The sequence below is a fragment of the Cucurbita moschata genome, unplaced genomic scaffold, assembly GCF_002738365.1.
Source record: "Cucurbita moschata cultivar Rifu unplaced genomic scaffold, Cmos_1.0 Cmo_Scf00021, whole genome shotgun sequence".
NCBI classification, from domain to species: Eukaryota; Viridiplantae; Streptophyta; class Magnoliopsida; order Cucurbitales; family Cucurbitaceae; genus Cucurbita; species Cucurbita moschata.
This window is the reverse complement of record NW_019268537.1, coordinates 3,799,766-3,819,928: the sequence shown is the minus strand read 5'-3', so window position 1 is coordinate 3,819,928 and position 20,163 is coordinate 3,799,766. Positions and strand designations below refer to the sequence as shown.

The following is a 20,163-nucleotide window of genomic DNA, read 5'->3' as shown; positions in this document are numbered from 1 at the left end:
AAAAAAAAAAAAAAAAAAAAAAAAAACAGATGGACAAGAAAGAGGACAGGGAGGAATGTGTCGGAAAGGCAATAAGTCCATGACCTAGCGGTGGGACCACGCCATGTCATTCAAAAGTGGTCCAATCACAAATAATTAACCCAAAAAATAATTCTAAATTAACCCACTAATTATGCCAATTGGTACCCTCTCACCCGTTTCTTTCAATCCAGCTGTATTCCCTTTTTTCTTTTCTAATACATTTTCCCAAATTTAATCATTAAAAAATAAATTAAAATAAAATAAAACTTTTTTTTTTTTCTTCCGTAAGTAAATACAAAAATCATGACAGTAATTAAGGAATTACGACCGTTGGATGGCGTCCGTCGTTTTCCGGAAGACAACCTCCGTGTCCAATCCAAAACCGTCGATCTTCCCGACGCGCACCATCGCCGATCTCTGGAACAGAGCCTCCAAGGGCTTCACACTATGCAGATCATTGGCGGAGTACTTATCCGTATGTCCCGATAACGCTACATGTAAGACGCAGACTCCGCCGGGCTTCAACGTCCGTTCGATCTCCGCCACGAATCGGTCCGGGTAGAGCGCGTGATCGAAAACATTGGAGAATTCGAAATCGAAAGTGTGGTTTCCGAAGGGCTGGTTGTGGAAATCGCCTTCAACCACGAGCGGCGGGTAGGGCACCAAGTCCATTCCGATGGAATCCGAGACACCGATCTTCCTCAATGCCTGCACCTCCTGGCCGACCCGAGCCCCGATGCAAAGGGCTTTGGAATCCTCGGACAGAAGCCCTTCCCCCTTCAAACCCTCGAAGAATCTAGAGAATACCTGGATCTTCCGATCCCAATCTCGGGTGGTCCATATCTTTCGGAGCTTCGGGTCGAGGGTTTTGTTGAGCTGCTTCTTTATGTAGCGGTCGTAGGAAGTGTAGCCGGGTCGGATCCTTAAATCGGAGGGTTGTGGGGTGGAATTGTCGGTGGCCGGAGTGGAGAATCGGTGGTAGTAAGGGCGGAGAGAGAGGAGGAGGAGGAATGGAAGAGAGAAAAATAAGGATAACACGAAGTATTTAGATATCTGAAGAGGCTTTGTTTGGATTCCTTTCATTTCTGCACAACAAAGCTGCAACCAAAATCCCTCTCTCTCTCTCTCTCTCTCTAAAAGCAACCTTCTGAGCTCTTCTTCTTCCTCTTCCCTAAAGACCTGCACAAACCAAAACAGATGCTTACACCAAGTTGACCACTTTTTATATAAAATTATATATATATATAGGTTTTTTTTTATAAGAAAGAATACAGCAATTAGAGTTCACAATTCAATCTTATGTTTTTTTGTTCAAGTTTTTTAAAGTTTTTTAAAAATATTTAAAAAATACTATTTATCCCTCGTAAATATTATATTAAAATTCAAATTCAAATATCAAATATTCACAAATTATAGGAGTTCCTGGAAAATTGTTAGAGATAGGTGGCAAAATTTTGAATGGATTGGATTATTATTTTGTCGAATATAATTTATAATTTAAATTTCTATTTTTCGGATTCAAGTTAGATTATTGGGTTGCTTTTTATTTTTTTTAATTACTTTTAAAAAATCAAATTAAATTAATAAATAAAATTTCGTGAATTTATAATGTTGATATATGATGGGTGGCAAAATGGGGAATTAATGATGGAAGCGAGGTTTTTTGGTCATTTGAAGCATTTTTGCATGGGAATTTGGACAACACATGTCTGCACATGCCTTGCTTTTATATCACCCCTCTACCCTTTATTCATTAATAATTGACAATTTTTAATTTTCATTCAATGAGTGTTTTGGATTTAAGTGCTTTTTATTTTTATTTTTATATCAATTCATTATTTCGTATAATAGAATAATGCACGATTATTAAATAACGTCCCATAATAATTATGAAGTGGGTATATATATGACGTTCAAATAAACGATCGAAATCACTGGTTCAAGTTCATAATAACTTTAATATTTATTTGAATTCTTTTTTAAATCATATTTTTTGTTGAGTAATTTTGATTAAGAAGTAAATATTAAACGATTATGGAGTAAATAAGAGATTAACAATATGAATGGGATTAGGAAGTGGCGTGACTTTTGGGCTTTAATTATTTCAAAACATTCATTATATGCCAAACAAGCATCTTCCTCTTGCCTTTTTCAAACATAATACTCTATGTCTCTTAAATAAATAAAATAAAATAAGCCAATAAATAAATAAAAAATACTCATAATTATATATTTATATTTTAAATTCAACCATTTTTCTATGTGTTTTTATCATAAAATAAATTTAATCTATAGATAATTTGCGGTATGAGTACTCTTAAAACATTAAAATTACACCGGTTAATGCTAAAAAAATTAGTATAAAAAATTAAAGGAATATTTTATTTGCTTTTCTAATAATCAAATTTAAAGTATTTATTTAAATAATTTAATTATTATAAAAGTGATTATTGTTCTTTTACCCTTGAAAAACAACGTGGGTTTAAAATTTATTAGCCATTTTTTAATTTTTCTAAATTTTAAAAAAATTGGAATAATTTACATGTTTTCTGAACGATTCATTTATAAATGAGAAGAGAGAGAGAGAGAGAGTTGCATTTAAAATTACAGGTGTTTGAATACCACCGTTACCATTTCACTCCGACCTCATCCGATTCAGCTGGTTCAACGCCGGCTGAAGAATATTGTACAGAACCCACAGAATCGCCGGCGCCACCACAATCAGCAGCAGCTGTCCTCTCGCGTCGTTGGAAGCCTCCGCCGCCATTGCCTCCGGCGTCCCCACCAGCCCAGAGGCCAACAGCCCGCCGAGACCCAATCCGGCAATCACCGCCTTCTCAGTCCGCATCCGGTTGATCTGATTCAGCGCCGGCTGAAGAATATTGAAGAGAACCCAAGCCACAGCCGGGATGAGCGGCAGCAACAGAGCCAGCCCACGGTTGTCGCCCTCGGCTAGATCGGCGATTTGTTGGGCGGCGAAGGCGGCGTCGGTGAAGCTGAAAGTGGAGAAGATGGCTCCGGCAATGGCGGATCCAGCGAGGGAAGATTTGGGTGAGGGGATTGGGAGGGAGATGGGTGTTGTGGGCTTTGAGGGAAGGAGTGGTGGGGGGGTTCTGTTGGGGGTGAAGCATTTGGCGTTGAGGATCGCCATGGTCGCCATTGTTGCCGCCATTGAAGAAGGGAAAGTGAAGATTGAAGGGATTAGGGTTGAGATTTAAGTGAGAATTTGGGGGAAATGAGAGCCAATCAAATTGAGAGAAGGGATTGTGTTCTTATCCAAAACGGTGCGCTTCGGGAATTCCAAGCCTCAAATTTTTCTTCCCTCATCCATAATATCTTCTTCTTCTAATTTAAAATAATTTATTATTATTATTATTTTATTTATTTGTTTGTTTTTATTATAATTTAGCTTTATTATAAAAATAAATGTAATTTACAAAATAATGAAGCCTAATAATTATAGGAAATTATTATATACGTTTTAAAAATATATAAAAAATAATATTTATATGGTTTAAAATAAGGATGTGTAAATAATTTTTATTTATTTTTTAATATTTTGAGAATAAAGATTTAGGATTAAATGTAGAAAATAAAAATAAATACTCGTGAGCTCCACTAAGTTTTTCATACTAGATTGATATGCTTCTTTGTGTTCGCAAAAGCAAGAATCCATGAAGAAAAGGGCCATCGCGTTGCAATGAGTGGTTTCCCTAAAATGCTTCAATGGCTTCGTTTAAAGAAACCCAGAAGAACGCCATGTTTACACAACTTCATACCTATGAATGATCATTAACTTGGGGGGAAAAAGAGAGAAAGTTGTGGTTTTTCTGCTTCAAATGATTGCTGTCAGAATCATTCAAGGGAAACAGAGTATTTGCTTGTTTCCTCAGCCCTTCTTCCAGTTTTGTCTCAAATCTCTCCTCACACAACATCATTTCTAGTTTCCATGAAGTTTAAGGATATTCTAGCATCTGGGTCGCATCCATTTCCTCCAAAAACCCAGGATTTATGTCGAAAAATTTACTCTCAAACCAAATCAAGAGGCCAGTGGAACGAAGAATTGCAGATAAAGCAATGGAACTGGTACTGAATCCCCTGTTTTGCTCTATTTCTTGCCATTGGTGTTCTTGAATGTTCGTTCTTGAAGGAAACCCACTGAACTTTAATCCAATCCAGTTCGGTTAGGCCTTTGTAAACCAATGTCAATCATTTTCAGTTCATAATTCCACCATCACTGACACACATCTTAGCATTCCAAACCCATAGTCCTTTCTTTCTCTCCAAACCTCTGTTTTCAGTAGTTTCTTACAACTTTTTAAGAAGACCCATTGGATCTCTTTTAGCTTTGTCTCTTAAAGTTCCATTCTTGAGATGAATTGAATCATGTGGGACTCAAGAATAAAGAGATGAAGAATAGAATGTATTTGGAAACTTGAAATTATTGGAGTATGGGCAGAGTGAGGATGTGACAGTTCTTCCTCTCTTGAAGTAATGCAAAAATGTTAACCTAAATATTTCAGGACAATTTTAATAATAATAATAATGTCGGTTCCCAATAAAATCACCTCAATAATAATGAAATAGCCCACACAGTGTCACTTTAAAAGAGTGAAAATGTAGTTGAAAAGGGGGAAAAAAGAGGTAAATTTCAACTAAAAATCCTATTCTTATGGCTCTTTGAACTGTGTGGGATTGCCATTATTCATCAAGGAAAAAAAAAAACTTAAAAAATAATTTGGGATAGTCAAAGAAAAAGGGCACAAATGGGTGGAACTTCAAAAAAAAATAGTCGATGAAAAGGGAAACGTGTAAAAAGGATAAACACTATAAATAATGGGAAGCAAAGGGATTAGTTCTTTCACTAATCTCTTTAAAAACGTATAGATTTAGAAGAAGGCAGACGGCTCTCATAGGATAATAAAAAAGCAGGAATTATTCATTCTCACTCCTCGAGATAAAAGGAAATTCCCTTTCATTTTCTTTGGGAGAAGAAAAATTCCTGAATCATCCTCTAATTCATCATCATCATCATCATCATCATGTGGCAAAAGAAGAAGCATCTGATCGGAAAACCCACTTCGTCTTCATCCATTCTTTGATCTAAATTCTGGTTTCCACTTACATGTAATTTCGTTTCTGAATAACTACTGATCGATCTGCGATGATCATTTTTGTGGATTTTGTGGATTTCTCTTGAGTTTCTGGAAATTTTATGATCTGGGTCTGAGGAAATCTTTTGTTTTCTGGAAAGAATCATGGGTGATCATTGATGGGCATGGTTAAATTTGTAAGCCCTGTTCTGGGTCATGCACTAATTGATATCATTTTTTGGTCATGTTGGTATCTCTGACTTTTGCTCCTTATAATGAGTTTGCGTGAATAGGTGTTCTTCCTCTCTTATGGTAATCCTTTCCTTTTTGGGTTTCTTTGGTGTTCGAATATCCATTCATCAACGATTGGTATTCTTCCTAACAAAGCTTTGCCTTCTTCTCCGACCCAATTTTTATGATCATCGTCTTCCTTCTTTTGTTTTGTTCATAGTTTCCTGCTATCCCTTCTGCTTCTCTTTGACTTGCCTTTGTTTTTGCTGTTCTTGAGCTCAAGTTGTACTGATCGAGTGGCTTCTTTGGGCTTTGTTCTTAACATGTTTGGTTGTAGTTAACTGATCTAATCTTGTATGTTCTTCAATCAACAAGTTCAAGCATCCATTAATCCATTGAAGTTTTTTGCCTTTTCATTTGTTATATTCTTTGTCTTGTGAGGAATTTATACAGGCGTTGTTTTGTTTCTGATGTAGATTGAAGAGTGGAAGTTTGTTGAATAATCTGGTTAAAACTAGGTAGATAATGATATCTTCAATCTTTTAGATTTACAGTAGATCGCCTGGACTGAATAATGTAGTGATTTCTTTGTTCATGTTCTCGCAATCTCAGCGATTTAGTCTCGTCTTCGATCGAGTTTGGGCACTGCAAAGCCTTAGGCAGTGCCCATGGATGCCACGACGAGTGAAACAGCGGCTATACAATTCCATAGCATTCCTGATCAGTCAGTTTCTACAATTGTCACAAATGCAACATCGACATTGTCGAAACGACGTTGCTTTGGGGAATCCGACCCGGGCGAATTCCCCTTAGCTGCCAATCCCTCCATTGTTCTTCATGTCCTGACAGCATGTAACTTGGATCCTCAAGACCTTGCAAAGTTAGAGGCAAGATTTTTCATTTCCCTTGTTCTACTTTTCCAGGATTGATAATGCTGCTGATTGATTTCGGCTGTGCGTATTGCAGGTGACGTGTTCGTTCTTTAGACAGCCTGCAAAATTTGCTCCTGACTATGAATTATCAATTTCGGAACTCGCTGCATTAGATATGTGCCAAAAGAGAGCCATATTCAAACCTATGACAGAAGAACAGCATCAAGCATTGAAGCAAAGATGTGGTGGCTCATGGAAACTGGTATTAAGGTTTTTAGTGGCTGGAGAAGCATGTTGCAGAAGGGAAAAATCCCTGGCAATCGCAGGACCCGGTCACAGCATTGCGGTCACGTCGAAAGGAGCTGTTTACTCCTTTGGATCTAACAGCTCTGGTCAGCTTGGACATGGTACCACCGAAGAGGAATCACGGCCTCGCCTTATCAGGTTGCGAAAATTTCAACAATTCTTCACCTGATATCAAGAGAGGTAGTATAAAAATTAATGGACACCGTGATCTTGCAGATCCCTGCAAGGAATTCGAATAACTCAGGCAGCAGTAGGGGCTGGAAGGACAATGTTAATCAGCGACGCGGGGCGTGTTTATGCATTTGGCAAGGATTCATTCGGTGAAGCTGAGCATGGAGCTCAAGGAGATCAAATTGTTACTACGCCGAAGTTGGTCGAATCGTTGAAGGATATATTTGTGGTGCAAGCTGCAATTGGAAACTTCTTCACTGCAGTATTATCAAGAGAAGGTAGAGTGTATACATTTTCTTGGGGGAGTGACGGTAGGCTCGGTCATCATACCGAACCGAACGACTTGGAACCACGGCCCCTGATGGGAGCGTTAGAAAACACTCCAGTTGTTCAAATCGCTGCTGGATATTGCTACCTTCTTGCTCTAGCTTGTCATCCTAATGGAATGTGAGCTCCATCTTCATTTAACATTTCTCTATCCTTACCTCGTAACAAACATATGAATCACAATCCTATGTTTTCCAAAACGTCAGGTCGGTATACTCGGTTGGATGTGGACTGGGCGGGAAGCTCGGTCATGGTTCAAGGACCGATGAGAAACACCCACGACTCATTGAACAATTCCAGCTTCTGAATTTCCAGCCAGTTGTGGTTGCTGCTGGTGCTTGGCACGCAGCTGTTGTAGGTCGCGACGGTCGAGTTTGTACGTGGGGTTGGGGCCGATATGGATGCCTGGGTCATGGAAATGAGGAGTGTGAATCTTCCCCTAAGGTAGTGGAAGCATTAAGCAATGTTAAAGCAGTTCATGTTGCTACAGGTGATTATACAACGTTCGTCGTATCAGACGATGGCGATGTGTATTCTTTCGGTTGTGGAGAATCTGCTAGTCTCGGACATAACATCGACGTCCCCGGGGGGCAGGTCTCGCTTTCTTATACCTTTTTAACACATCCATGCTAAGAACAGCTACAGTTCTAGATTGATATACTATAATGATATCATTTAGACACTTTCGATGCATAATGTACTTGATTATGAACTAGCATATCAGGTACACGACTGTTGGTTCTTTCTGCTGAATCCTGCCAAGTAATGCATGTTTTTATGGATGATATTGTACAGGGGAATCGGCAAGCGCGCATCTTAAGCCCGGAACTAGTAAGGTCTCTGAAGCAAATTAGCGAGCGGGTCGTTCAGATTAGCCTCACTAATTCAATTTACTGGAATGCACACACCTTCGCGCTGACGGAGTCGGGGAAGTTGTATGCATTTGGTGCTGGAGACAAAGGGCAGCTCGGGGTGGAACTTATGGGGAATCAAACCGAAAGGGGAAATCCAGAGCGGGTTGAGATCGATCTAAATTAACCGAGGGGAAACACAACTCCATTGATGTGGAAAGTATGGTGTAATGTTATAGGCATTGCATTGCATTTTAATCACTAGATTTGGCGTATGAAATTATTAATTTGTAAATAGGGGTCCCAAAAAGGATGTGGAGAATGGTTTCTATGGTGGGTGTTGATATTTGGATGGGAAATGGATGGGTCTGCTTGTTCTTTCGCAGGTTTTAAGCACTTTATGGAGGGCTTGCTTTCTGGGTTGGTTCTTTTAACATCATATATCAACATCATACGTCCGCCATTCCAATCAACCCAACAGCTATTCATTCACAACTTTAAACAAATGGCAGACAACATTTGAAAGGAACAAATGGAATGAAAACAATCTCAATATACACTTTGATATGTCATCGTATCATGACACTTATTTGATACACTTATTTATCTCAGGCCTCGACCTCTCCCCCACTTAAACTATTTCTCGAGGGTACAATTGCATCCTGGATTATGACCTTCTCACCCACTTAATCTCAGCATCGTCATGAAGACGATCCAAGCGCCGGATTAGCTACTAATTGAACCGCTAGACATAAACGTGCTTCAAAATGAATATGAAAACTGTGCACGACTTGGGCTATCACACTGACAAACCTTCTCTCTAATATAAGCACAACAAACAGCAGTTGCCCAATGGTTGTGGGTTATCTCATCTAGGACCTAACTTCGCCCTTCTCAGACCTTCGCTTAGGACATACCACAAAAACCATGGCAAAACTAACATCAACATATTCTCCCCTAAGCTAAGGGGAGCATGCCCTAAACATAGTCATCTTGGCCTTAACACACATGAAGTTGCAAAAAATTGTGCACCCCTTCGAGATTGGAATTGCAAGCTCAACCACAACATTTTCTCGTAACGTTCCTTATGAAAGCAAAGTCTGGAAACTTGTAACACAGCCTCGTGTTAGCTCTATACTTCAGCCAACTTCTCAACGGGATCAACTTTATGTGGCAAACGTTGCGATGACACTTCTTGGTCTTCTACAGCTCATTCCTCATGTCACTAAGGTCCAACCTGAAGCTCTCTTCTCGAATGAATGTTGGTCTCAACAACTCTTTTGAAGCTCTCTTCTCGAATGAATGTTGGTCTCAACAACTCTTTCGAAGCTCTCTTCTCGAATGAATGTTGGTCTCAACAACTCTTTTGAAGGTGAAGGTTTAAGGAATAGATGTGAGATCACTTCTTCGAGCACTTCTACGAGTTTAGCAACCCTCTTGGGTTCTCCCCCACTTAACTCAGCTACCTCATCTATAGCGACATCGTCCTCCCCTATGGACTTACATTATGCTCAATCTAGCACTTGGTCGGCACATGTTCCACTTGGCCTCCGATTTCTATGCTTGTAACCAAGAACATTATTCTCTGATGGAAATGGCTCCTTCGAAAGCACCCTACATGGTACACCTTCTAAATGTTTATTACCCATTAAGAACTCCAATCCCTTTGGCAAGTGAGCTTAGTTCGTGCGTCAAGACAAGTAAGGCTCTTCTCATCTTCTCAACCACAAGGACTCTGGCTTCGACCCATAAAGTTATTCATGATTCCGAATAATATAACTGCCCAGCCCAATCTATCATTCGTGTGAAGTCTTCATTATACCCGTCATATTAGTTTTTTGACATTTTTGTCCAACTAGACATACAACTCATGCAAACTATTACAATCGTACTTTTCGTACTGTATGGCGTCATGATCTTGACACGTACATGACAAGCCTCGAGGGAAACTAAAGCTTCATTTCTATTTTTCATCGAACCTTAGATGAGGTTCTCGTCCGTCAATCAAACACAACTCATACGGAAACTAAGCTTGTCCAGCCACACACACCACCTATGCGTACATGTTCTATTGTGACTCTAGTACACTTGTCTCTATTATATGCCAAGGTCCTTTGAATGCAATGTTGCATCTCATTTCGTCATCGTGATTCTCAACACCACAGCCCAGGCTTTGTGTCGTCATCCCAACTCAATTTTCGCTGCTCGCTTGGACACGCTTATCGAGAATCACTCATGAGTCGATTTTATCGTCGAGACACCTCAAACATCTTTGAGCCTCTCTATCACTCTTGTCTACTCTGTCTCCAATTGCCAACAAAAGATTTATTTTTTTACGTAACTCATGTTGGTTGATAAATCTTCTTAGAATTGAATAGAGTAAAACTAGTTATAAATCTCCGAAAATATTAAATCTATTTACCTCCAAGATTTTAAGAATTTAAATGGGTAGTAGTATAAATTTGGAAGGATACAAGGATGGGTAAAGATTGATATATCATTAGTGGTTAGTAAATCTCAAATAACACCTTGTAAAGGAAAAGAAAAACAAATAATATTGGATGTAAAGCATAGTGACTAAAGATTGCGGATTATTAAGCATTCCAAATGTTTAAAGTTTTTGGTCGTAATCGATCATAAGACATTGTCACACACAAGAAGATAAACCTCTTTTTGAAACTTTCACCTAAGCTGAACGCCAAAAAAACATACAATTCAGCTCTCGTCTAAAATTCACTGAAATGCTGATTTTTATAGGATTCCTCAACGCCCATCTACAGGAGAACGCTAAATTTGGACCAATTGCTAATTTTAGAAAACCTGGCCCCCAATGAAAGAATTGAAGTAATGAAGAACCACATTTCGTACAAATTATACAGAAAATGATCATATTTTACACCACCCATGTACATCTATGAAAGCCTGCACAGCATGGAACCGAATCGAGGTGCATGTTAAGGGGGAAACAGCAAAGCATCTGATCCACAACATAAGTCAGGGACTATACTATCCAAACGCCAAAAAGCTCAAGGATCTTTTGCATCAGTACATTCCTTTGAAAACAGGATTTGTGCGGCATATGCTTGCACCATACTCCTCATATTCTGCTTTTGTATGACAAGCCTGCATCCAAACAAAACAATATATGTTCGTTGATTAAAGATATACTCGTGAACTTAGCTACTATTCTTGCACTGGGTATGTTGGGCTGTATTTGGCAGATTGTTCTTAGGAGACATTATGCAAGGATCAAATAGTATTGAAAAATGAAAAATGAAAAATGAAAAATGAAAAATGAAAAGTTTTCGATAATCTCCCCGTGAATCACTCTGTAAACACTTGGGGAGCTCTCATGTGTAAGAAAATCCATATCCGACAAGCTGCTCAAATGGACATACTCGTTAAGAAGTGAGCAAAACCTTGGAGACTCATTTCTCCCTCTTTTAGAAATGCTTGATCGTCCTCTTCCCCAACCCACCAGACAAGAAAAACACCTAACAAGGTATCATGTTTTTCCTTCCCGAGAGGGATTGTAATTGGCATGTGAAGAAGATATAGCATACATACCGCAAAAAACTCGGGAGTTGACGCAAGAACAGAGCCACCAAACCAGACGGCAAATCTCTGGATGGGATGGCTAACAACATTGACTTCCACTGGATGCGACTGAAAAAGGCAAGGAAATTATAAACTAATCGGAAAGTAATTTGTCCTTCAGTAAAAAGACCTATATAATACTATAATCGGTTTCTTTTTTAAAAAGAGGGGAACAAAAAGGTCATATAACAATTCTCACTTTTATTTCTCCTCCTATTCTAGCTTCAGAAGCAAGGATTCGGGCATCCACGATCTTCTTCAAGTCTCTTTGTAACCTCCTATGGAAGTCCTTGAACATTGTTGAACCTCCAGATAGTACTATGTTCTAAGGTAAGCAACAGATCTAATTAATATGAGAAGTAGGATTTTGTAAAGAAGAAGGAATGAGTAATACAATGGAAAACGATCATTATATATGTCTAGGCAATTCAAATCGATCCCTCCCCCCTCCCCCCTCCCCAAACCAAAAAAGAAAGGAAAAAGGAAAACTGAACTTGAAGAAAATCTGATAATTAAAGAATGGCAGAAGACAGAAGGGGAAAAGGGAAGGTTCGATATATCTACAAAAAATGTAACCACATGTGGAACCTGAGCCAAATGCACACAAACGAGGTAAAAGACATCCAATAAATTTCCTAAGCTGAAAAAACTATCGTCTTCGGATTGATCGTTTCATCATAATCAAGCTCAACAGTTTTTCAAGAATACTTCACCTTGTACAACGCTCTTCTGGTATCGATTGGTGCAGACTGAATACACCTGTCTATTACAACAGGCAATGGAGTGGTAAAGTCGCTGCTATAAATTTCGGGATTGAAAAATACCTGCAGATCATCAACATTGTCAAAACAGTTCAGCAATACGGTGACATGAACTACAATTGCGAAGTGAACAACGGGATAACATTAATTCTCTATTCATCCTAACCGAACTCAAGCATGCAATTAACATATCTACAATGAAATCCATCATGATGAAATAAGCTAAAAGCAAACCTCAGGACCAAGAAATCGTTCATAGCCAATATCACAGGAATATGGTGCGCCAGTCTTGGGTTTAATTCCCTTCCAGTGCTTTATATACTTGCCTGGCTCCCTATCATGCTTATTGAACTCCTGAAATCAACAATACACATACTACCTCACCAATTATCGGTGCAGAGAAACAATGACAAGGTAACCAAAACTATAACAGAATAGGCTGAGAAGTCTATCTACTTTCAACAAAGTTGTGATTGACATAAATCTTAAATATGTGCTCATTTCTGCCAAGACTTATCAAACAAGTACAGTAAAGTTCCAACCTTGACAATGTCAGAACAGGTATAGCAATACATTTCCTTCACTTTTCGGGCCACTTCAAAAGAGTCCTCAGGTGGTACATTCTCTCCTCTTTCCTAAATGAAGCAATGGTAAATTGCAAGTTTGTGAGCTCGTTAATAGGCAACAGCTCATTCTATAAATTAACATTAATGGAAAAAAAAAAAATCTAAAATTCTTATATCCTCAATCCAGTAGCTTCGGATATCAACATATCCAGAACAACAAAGATAAGAAGTTAATGTACACAAAAATTGAACTTCAAAAACAATATTCTTTTGAAAATATTACATCACATGACGTGTTGGAAATTTGAACCTACAAACTCTTAGATGAAGTAGACATAACCTAACCATTGAGCTATGCTCACATTGGCATCTTCAATAACAATATTGCACAACATCTATTAAAAAATGAAGTAGAATTACAGAACAATACCTATTATCTCATTTTACCCAGAAAGTTCTTTTTATATAGGCCTCTACTTCATTATAACCAAAGAGAGGGCCACTTGATGAAGTTTCTTCGTAAGGAAGAATTAACTAAACAAGGAAACTTGACAACTTAATGCAGCAGGCTATCATAGATATTGGAGCATCACTACCACTATCAAAAAAATTCCCTCAGAATCTCCAATAACATGGATGTCGAACAAGAAAAGAATAACACATAAATAGTATAGGATGATTGGTCAACAGAGACAAATTTAAGGATCAAATAATGAAAAGCTTAACGAGAGATAATCCTCCACATAGTTCCATATTCTTAGAACTTTCCAGCAACAAACAGCTGGTCACACGATAAATCTATTAGGTATTAGCATTGCATTAGACCCTCCAAACGACCAAAATAATTCTTCAACCAGAAAAGAAAAATAAGAGGACTAGTGAAAGACAATCTACCTTCATGAGCTGCTGGACAAACAGCGTCACATCTTTGCCCGCAATGGGAACCGACTTAATGCTGCTTCCAATAACGTAGCCATCTGCAACAGGCACAACATGAGCAGCCCCATCTCCAATGTCCACTACAACTCCTGTCATCTCACACTAAGACAAGCTACTTGTCAATTCATGAGCAAAAGAATAACAAGAATTCATTATCAAGAAATAAAAAGACACATTAAATAATATTTGCAAAGAGAAAAATGATGCACAACTATACTGATTTCTTTAAAATACATGACAACAGAAATAAATACATGGAAACAGAAACAATGGATCTTCAAACACATGTGGAGTGATTTGCGAACAGATTCTGCCATTTCCTTCTTTAATTGTTAGGTGGCTTAGTTATTATTATCGTTTTTTGGGCATGACATTATATGAAAGTTTAATCATCAGAGAAAGTGCATTCTAAACCTGGCTGATTGCAATACCCAAAAACCAGCCAGCATGTTCCATAACACAAGAAGATGAGAGAGTATATATTACTGAATGAACGAAGTAAAACTCTCTTCAAAATTCAGTTACCTAACAAGAAGAATCCAACTTCCGATGATATGGAGGTTTCAATACTTCTCCAACTCATCAAGAATTACTGTGTTTTTATTACAAATCTGATGATAGCCAATACTAAAACATTTGTGCAACAAGGGTGCTTTGACATTGGATTATCTGGTTTAATCCGGACATTAATCGCATTTGAAAGCTAACGAATTATGAAGTTGTTTGGTCGTGATTGGCACAAATCTACTCTTTTGGGTACTGCATTGTGGCACTGTATTTCAAGGTAATGGTAGTAAAGTATGCTCGTGTGTCTGTGCATGTTGACAGGGGCAAAAGCAAGAAGAAATACAAGTCCACACTAAAAGAAGATAAAGGGATGCTAGCTTTTATTTTAGGGACAGGATGGTTCAGCTTTACTAAATCAATAAGGTGCTGTAAATGAATGAAGAAATAGACAATTGCCAATTATAATCATCCAAATGTTTGATGGAATCTAAAACCTCTCAAACTTAGCCTCAAAAGGGTAGTAACTGCTTTCTGGGCTTTTTTTCTACTAAACTTGAGAGCTGCATGATTTGTGCTTTTAATCCTCGTAAATCAAGAACTATATTTTCCAGTCCAATGAAACTGTGTCCATTAAGATTTAGAACAGCCTTCAAATAACAAACTAACCTTAGATGTAGTATAACCAGCGGCAAGAGCGAGCACGGAATTAACAGCAATATAGAGCCCCGGAACGTTAAACGTCTCGAACATAATTTCACCCGTATACTCCCGACTCTCGGGTGCTGTAAGGGGGCTCTCAGTCAAAAGAAAATAATGATCCTCCGGATCACACCGCAGATAATTGAATATACACTGCTGCCAGAACCGCTCCATGGCGTCCCAATTGTAAACCTGACCATTTCGAATTGGATAGCTAAGATTATAAGTACTACTAGATCTCGACTTCGTAAGCGCCTCATCTCCAATGAAGAAATCAAGATCTGCCATTACACCAGCATTATGCTGCGCAAGCCAATTTGCTTTTGAAGAGTTTTTCGATTGGTTTAAGAACGATTCGTTAACTGCAACTACACTAGGAACAATAAAACACGGCTCTACATTGCCGGCAAATCCCATTTTAGTATATCTGAAACGAAACAATTAGAAAAAAAAAAACAAAAAGTCAAAACAGCATTCGATGAGAGCTCGATCAAACAGACGGTAGTCAACAAACACCGACAAAAAATGAAACTGAGAATCAAAATTCAAATTGTAATAGCCCCCCGCCAAGCGGACTCATAAATAGAATGGTAAAGAATACCCGGTGCCGTTGTCGATTACTACAGCGGGGCGAGAGGCAGCGGGGTCCATGCGGAAAAAGTAGAATATCGCGGATGGTCGTTGTTGTTGAGGGTGATATCGAGATTCTGATTGTGGGAGTGGACCTGCAACTGAGATCCGGAATAAGGTCGAAGACAGAGGATCATGGTCATCAAAGGCGCTCGGAAAAGCGCGATTGAAGAAGATAAGAAGAGGAGGAGTTTGAGGGAGAAGTTGCAGACTTGGATCGCAAGCGAAAGGAACGACTCAACGCACAGCTTGATAACTTGTAATCCATAAAAGCACCATCCATTTCCATTTCTAATCTCTATCTAAGAACGATAAGGGGAATTAGCGAATCGTGAAACTCCAACAAACTCCATAATCATCTCTGCATAGGAGCTTGCGTGCCCGTCGCCGATGCTTTTCTTCGCAATCAAACAATCACGCAATCACTTGGGCGACCGCTGTGGGTTTCGGGGTTGGGGCTTTTGCTTTTTGGGAGCGGACGATTCTGTCAGAAACTATATATGCCATCCCATCCCTCCATTTTCCACCCCCCCAATCCACCTCCCACAGCCGTCCGATCCCATCCTTCTCCTTCTGGGCCCACCCAAAGTCAAGACCCCGAGATCCACCGGCCCAATCGCCCTCTTTCCACTACACAACAGGATTCCGCCCGTCTTTTATTTTTCTTTTTTCATTTTTTTTTTAATGTAAAATCCGAAATTATATTCTTTTCACAAATACCATTTAGTTTTCTATTTTTTTAAATAATTTGCAATAATAAATCATAAAAGCAATAATTAAGCATGCTACTTGTGATCAAATTTGTAATTAAAGTTAAATAATCGTATACTTAATTAAAATATAAGTTATGATTATGAAAGTTATAACGCAAGGTTAAGGGTTTTCATTTTAAGACTATATAAAATCATGTATGTTATTTTTGTAAAATAAACTTAAAAAATGCAGTAAAAAGAGCATTTGTGTTATTTTTATCTTTATATATTCGATCTAATAAGATAATTTAAATGAGTACAAGGGTGCTTTTCACATTAAAGCTTCTAAAAAAATAGCATTTAATTATTAGAGACGTTGGTTACAATTTTGAAATAAATGCGTTTAATTAATTGGTATCCATCCCTTAAATTGTTGGTTACAATTTTGTTAAACGGTCCCTCTAATTAAAAGTAAATAAATAACGTACTAAAAGAAGGGGCTAAAATATTAGAATATAAATATCATGCAAACTTTTGTAGCATCATTTTCATGCTATGAACATCTGTTTTATTTCATTTTTCATTTATGAAATATTGTTTGGGTAATTATTTTATTTTTTATTTCTAAAATTGGGTTTGTAATCCTTACTTTTTTTTTTTTTTTTTAATATTTTCAAACTTAAATTAAAATTTGAAAAACTAATTTATAGAAAACAAACCTAAATTTAAAAAACGATAAGTGCTCGTTTTTTCTCTCATATTAAGCCCAACTTTTTGAGGTTGTATTAAAAGAAGAAGATCTCCACTCGAGGAGCCCCTAGTGTAGGTCCTGAGGCGAGGGCTCTTGCTACGAATCAGGTTGTGAGGATAAAGGGGAGACCCTTGGGTCCTTGGTCCCTCACATCATAATAAAGGGAGGAGTCACACTCTCTTGAATAATGACTATGAGGTCTTACTGATAACAGAGGAACCCTAGATAACAGAAAAGACGAAGGAAATGCAAAGGCTAAGGGGTCACCTAGAAATAAGGGAGTCTTGGTCGTGGTTGCTAGAGGATGAGTATTTTTTCAGTGGGGTATTATTATTATTATTATTAATGAAATTTGAGGCTGTCTTTTCACAATTTTTCCATATCGAGTGAGTCAACATTTAAATGATTAACTCCACATATATATATATATATATATATATAATAAAAGTAAATAAATAAAGTGAGATGCTCTAGGAGTATATGAATAAATTGATATCACATTCGAATGAGAGTGATTACAAAGATATAAAATTATGGTTAAGAAAAACGAAAAAAAATTGATAGTTACTAGCAAGGTGCATCTTCTTGATTTCGTCGCTCAATCACAAAATCTTCAAGCTCAAGCATGCTTGGTGATATGAACCAAAAGACATCAATCATACAATATACTTCAATGAATATGTGAAGAAAATATTGTCAAAATTATCACAAGATGTTTCAATTCATGCCAATTGAAGAAGAATGAAGTTTCATTGTTATAAATTTTCGGTGGGTTACAATTTAGAGTTATTGTATTTTAAGACATTTTATTTACTTTAGGTTACATTTACATAATGGCTAATTATGGTCATTAAGTATGAATGTTACAACTTTTGGAATGCGTTTAATAGTTTCATTTTGAGCTAAAGCCATGTATGTTGTATTTGTAAGATACAGTAGGAGGAGCATTTCTGCTTTATTTAGCTAATGGCTAAGTTTCTTTGCAATTATATGTAGTTTAGGTTGCATGTAGAATCATTCAAGCTCGACATGATTAATCTTGCTTGTGGAATGATTCGAATCTCAAATAAATGTTCTTGCGTTGAGATATTTAATCAACAAGAATAATTCAAGCTAGACATGATCGATTTTGTTGTGGAGTGATTCGAATCTCAAACAATGTTCTTGCCTTGAGATATTCGATCAACAAGGTAATCCGAATCTTACTCCCCTTGTAGTTGATTTCCTTATCTTACCATTTGGTGCCACAATCGCACTCTTGCGACAGTGGGCTAGCAATTGTACGACACTTGTTCTAACCCAGTAAACAAGTCAGTCTTGAGAAATTTAGACTTCGTAGATAACATCAATGTATGCTCGAGCCTCGAGTCATATTTGAGATAAATGTTTTGGAAAACATGAGTGAAAAATACGTTGAAAACACTATCTGAACAAGCCAAGATGACTAATGTGTCTTAAGACATGAGACGACATCACGATGCATGGATCATATTATTGGGAACCGAGATCACAATGAGATGCGACACACACAATTGAACATGCATACACGAATGACATATGTGGCCGAATAAGCTTGGATTTTGCACGAGCTATGTTCGATTGATGAAGGCAAACCTCGTCGACAATCCAACTAAGCCACAAAATCGGACGAAAAATGTGAATGAGACTTGAATTTCTCCTTAAAGTTTGTCACAAGCATGTCAAGATCACACTCTGCACAGTTAAAGACGTACAACCGTAACACTCGGTAAAGAGCAATCTTATAATGAGTGACATCCGAACAAACATATGAACAAAAACAAATTATGTTAAAATAATCGATAATAGTTTAGTTTTCAAAATAAAGTAAGTTACAAAACAAATAAAGCAATATTCATAATTAAAATATATTCTATATTTATACAATAAAGTTTTAATAATTATTTAATGTTGGACCTTGATTTTAACTAATATAAGTATTACTATATTAAATTTTCCCCAAAAGGGTACCATATTTTCACTATATTTTTATTTTATTTTATTTTAATAATTATTATTTTCTGAGAACAAAATAACTATTATTCTCTGAAAAAGTAAATTATAAAGTAAAAGCGACTTACAAAACAAGTGTTCAATTTTTTTTAGAAAAAAAATTGTTTAAAAAAAAAAAAATAGTTTCAACACAAATTACCATTTCACCCTTCTGACATTGCCTGGGAATCAAACGTTGCTATCATAAATCAACTGAATAAAGGAAGCACCGATCCTTCGCTTGGGCACGGAAATTCTTATGCAACACAAGAGGAAAATAATATATTCTATATTTTTTACTTAAAAAAGAAAAAATAAATAAATACAAAACTCGTTTTTATTGAAAAAAAAAAAACTAATTGATTATCTTTGCCATATCATTTATTATTATATTATCCATATGCCCACGCAAATAAGAAATTAAATTGTATTAAATCCACAAATTATTTTAAATTTATTATTATTATTTGTCTTTTTCGAGCGGGTCAATCCGACTGGACAAAAAAAAAAGAATTGATGTTTTAAAAAATTTAACCCGAACCCTTACAGTTTAGAGTAGATAGATGGATTGTTTGGGTCATTCGATCATACGAGCACCTCTAACTCTCTTACCTAAAATGTTAGATATTCGAAATTTTCTACCTTATTCTTAAAATATAAAATTTAAATTATTTTTTGCAATAAACCAGTCATTAGTTATGTTTTATAATTACTTAATTTTATTTTAAATGCCTTTAAATTTTTGTTAATTCTTTTATTTTGTTACTTCTAGATCTTGAATATTAATGACACATTAAAATATATTTTAAAGAAAGTTAGGTGAACGAGACAAAAAGTTTTACGCTTTCATTTATGGTCTAAAGATCATTATAAGTTCATTATGTTTTGTTTAATTCGTTCAAAGGCGTAGAGTTAGATATTAATCTGACATCCCGTAAAATAGGAATGTTTTATCTACTTAATAGTGCTTGTATCAACATTGACTCTTTAACTCATAAAATTTATATTATAATTCAACATTCTCAAGCAGTGTATATCGGGTTGAGTTGAGATGAATTTTTTTTAAGTCAGATTCTTTCTTTTTTAGGTTGAGTTGTAGAGTTTTTTTTTTTTTTTTTTTTTTTTTTAATTTTTTTTTA

General features: G+C 36.9%; 4 protein-coding genes across 9 annotated transcripts; 1 reads left to right on the top strand and 3 right to left on the bottom strand.

Moving 5' to 3' along the window:
• Nucleotides 1-16: 16 nt before the first annotated feature.
• Nucleotides 17-1,239, bottom strand: LOC111458440. The gene has a single exon (XM_023101122.1). It carries the CDS (start codon nt 1,102-1,104, stop codon nt 343-345), a length of 762 nt encoding a protein of 253 aa, XP_022956890.1. The 5' UTR covers nt 1,105-1,239; the 3' UTR covers nt 17-342.
• Nucleotides 1,240-2,555: 1,316 nt separating this feature from the next.
• On the bottom strand, nt 2,556-3,254 carry LOC111458441 (photosystem II core complex proteins psbY, chloroplastic-like). The gene has a single exon (XM_023101123.1). The coding sequence runs from the start codon at nt 3,191-3,193 to the stop codon at nt 2,657-2,659; it is 537 nt and encodes a 178-aa protein (XP_022956891.1). The 5' UTR covers nt 3,194-3,254; the 3' UTR covers nt 2,556-2,656.
• A 1,640-nt stretch (nt 3,255-4,894) lies between these two features.
• LOC111458438 (ultraviolet-B receptor UVR8-like) lies at nt 4,895-8,257 on the top strand. 6 transcript variants are annotated; one of them, XM_023101115.1, is made up of 7 exons: nt 4,896-5,148; nt 5,822-5,863; nt 5,958-6,232; nt 6,312-6,661; nt 6,740-7,141; nt 7,228-7,615; nt 7,817-8,257. In XM_023101115.1, exons 3-7 carry the CDS (start codon nt 6,014-6,016, stop codon nt 8,057-8,059), a joined length of 1,602 nt encoding a protein of 533 aa, XP_022956883.1. In that variant the 5' UTR covers nt 4,896-5,148; nt 5,822-5,863; nt 5,958-6,013; the 3' UTR covers nt 8,060-8,257. The 6 variants fall into 6 exon arrangements, with proteins under 6 accessions (XP_022956888.1, XP_022956883.1, XP_022956884.1 ...); XM_023101116.1 differs by lacking the exon at nt 4,896-5,148 and adding an exon at nt 5,155-5,675; XM_023101117.1 differs by lacking the exon at nt 4,896-5,148 and adding an exon at nt 5,155-5,681.
• Nucleotides 8,258-10,443: 2,186 nt separating this feature from the next.
• On the bottom strand, nt 10,444-16,055 carry LOC111458439 (actin-related protein 3). Its single transcript, XM_023101121.1, has 9 exons — nt 15,543-16,055; nt 14,909-15,368; nt 13,691-13,837; nt 12,773-12,865; nt 12,465-12,584; nt 12,183-12,293; nt 11,669-11,794; nt 11,440-11,538; nt 10,444-10,995 (listed from the first exon to the last, which is right to left on the bottom strand). Exons 1-9 carry the CDS (start codon nt 15,590-15,592, stop codon nt 10,915-10,917), a joined length of 1,287 nt encoding a protein of 428 aa, XP_022956889.1. The 5' UTR covers nt 15,593-16,055; the 3' UTR covers nt 10,444-10,914.
• Between the last annotated feature and the right edge of the window lie 4,108 nt (nt 16,056-20,163).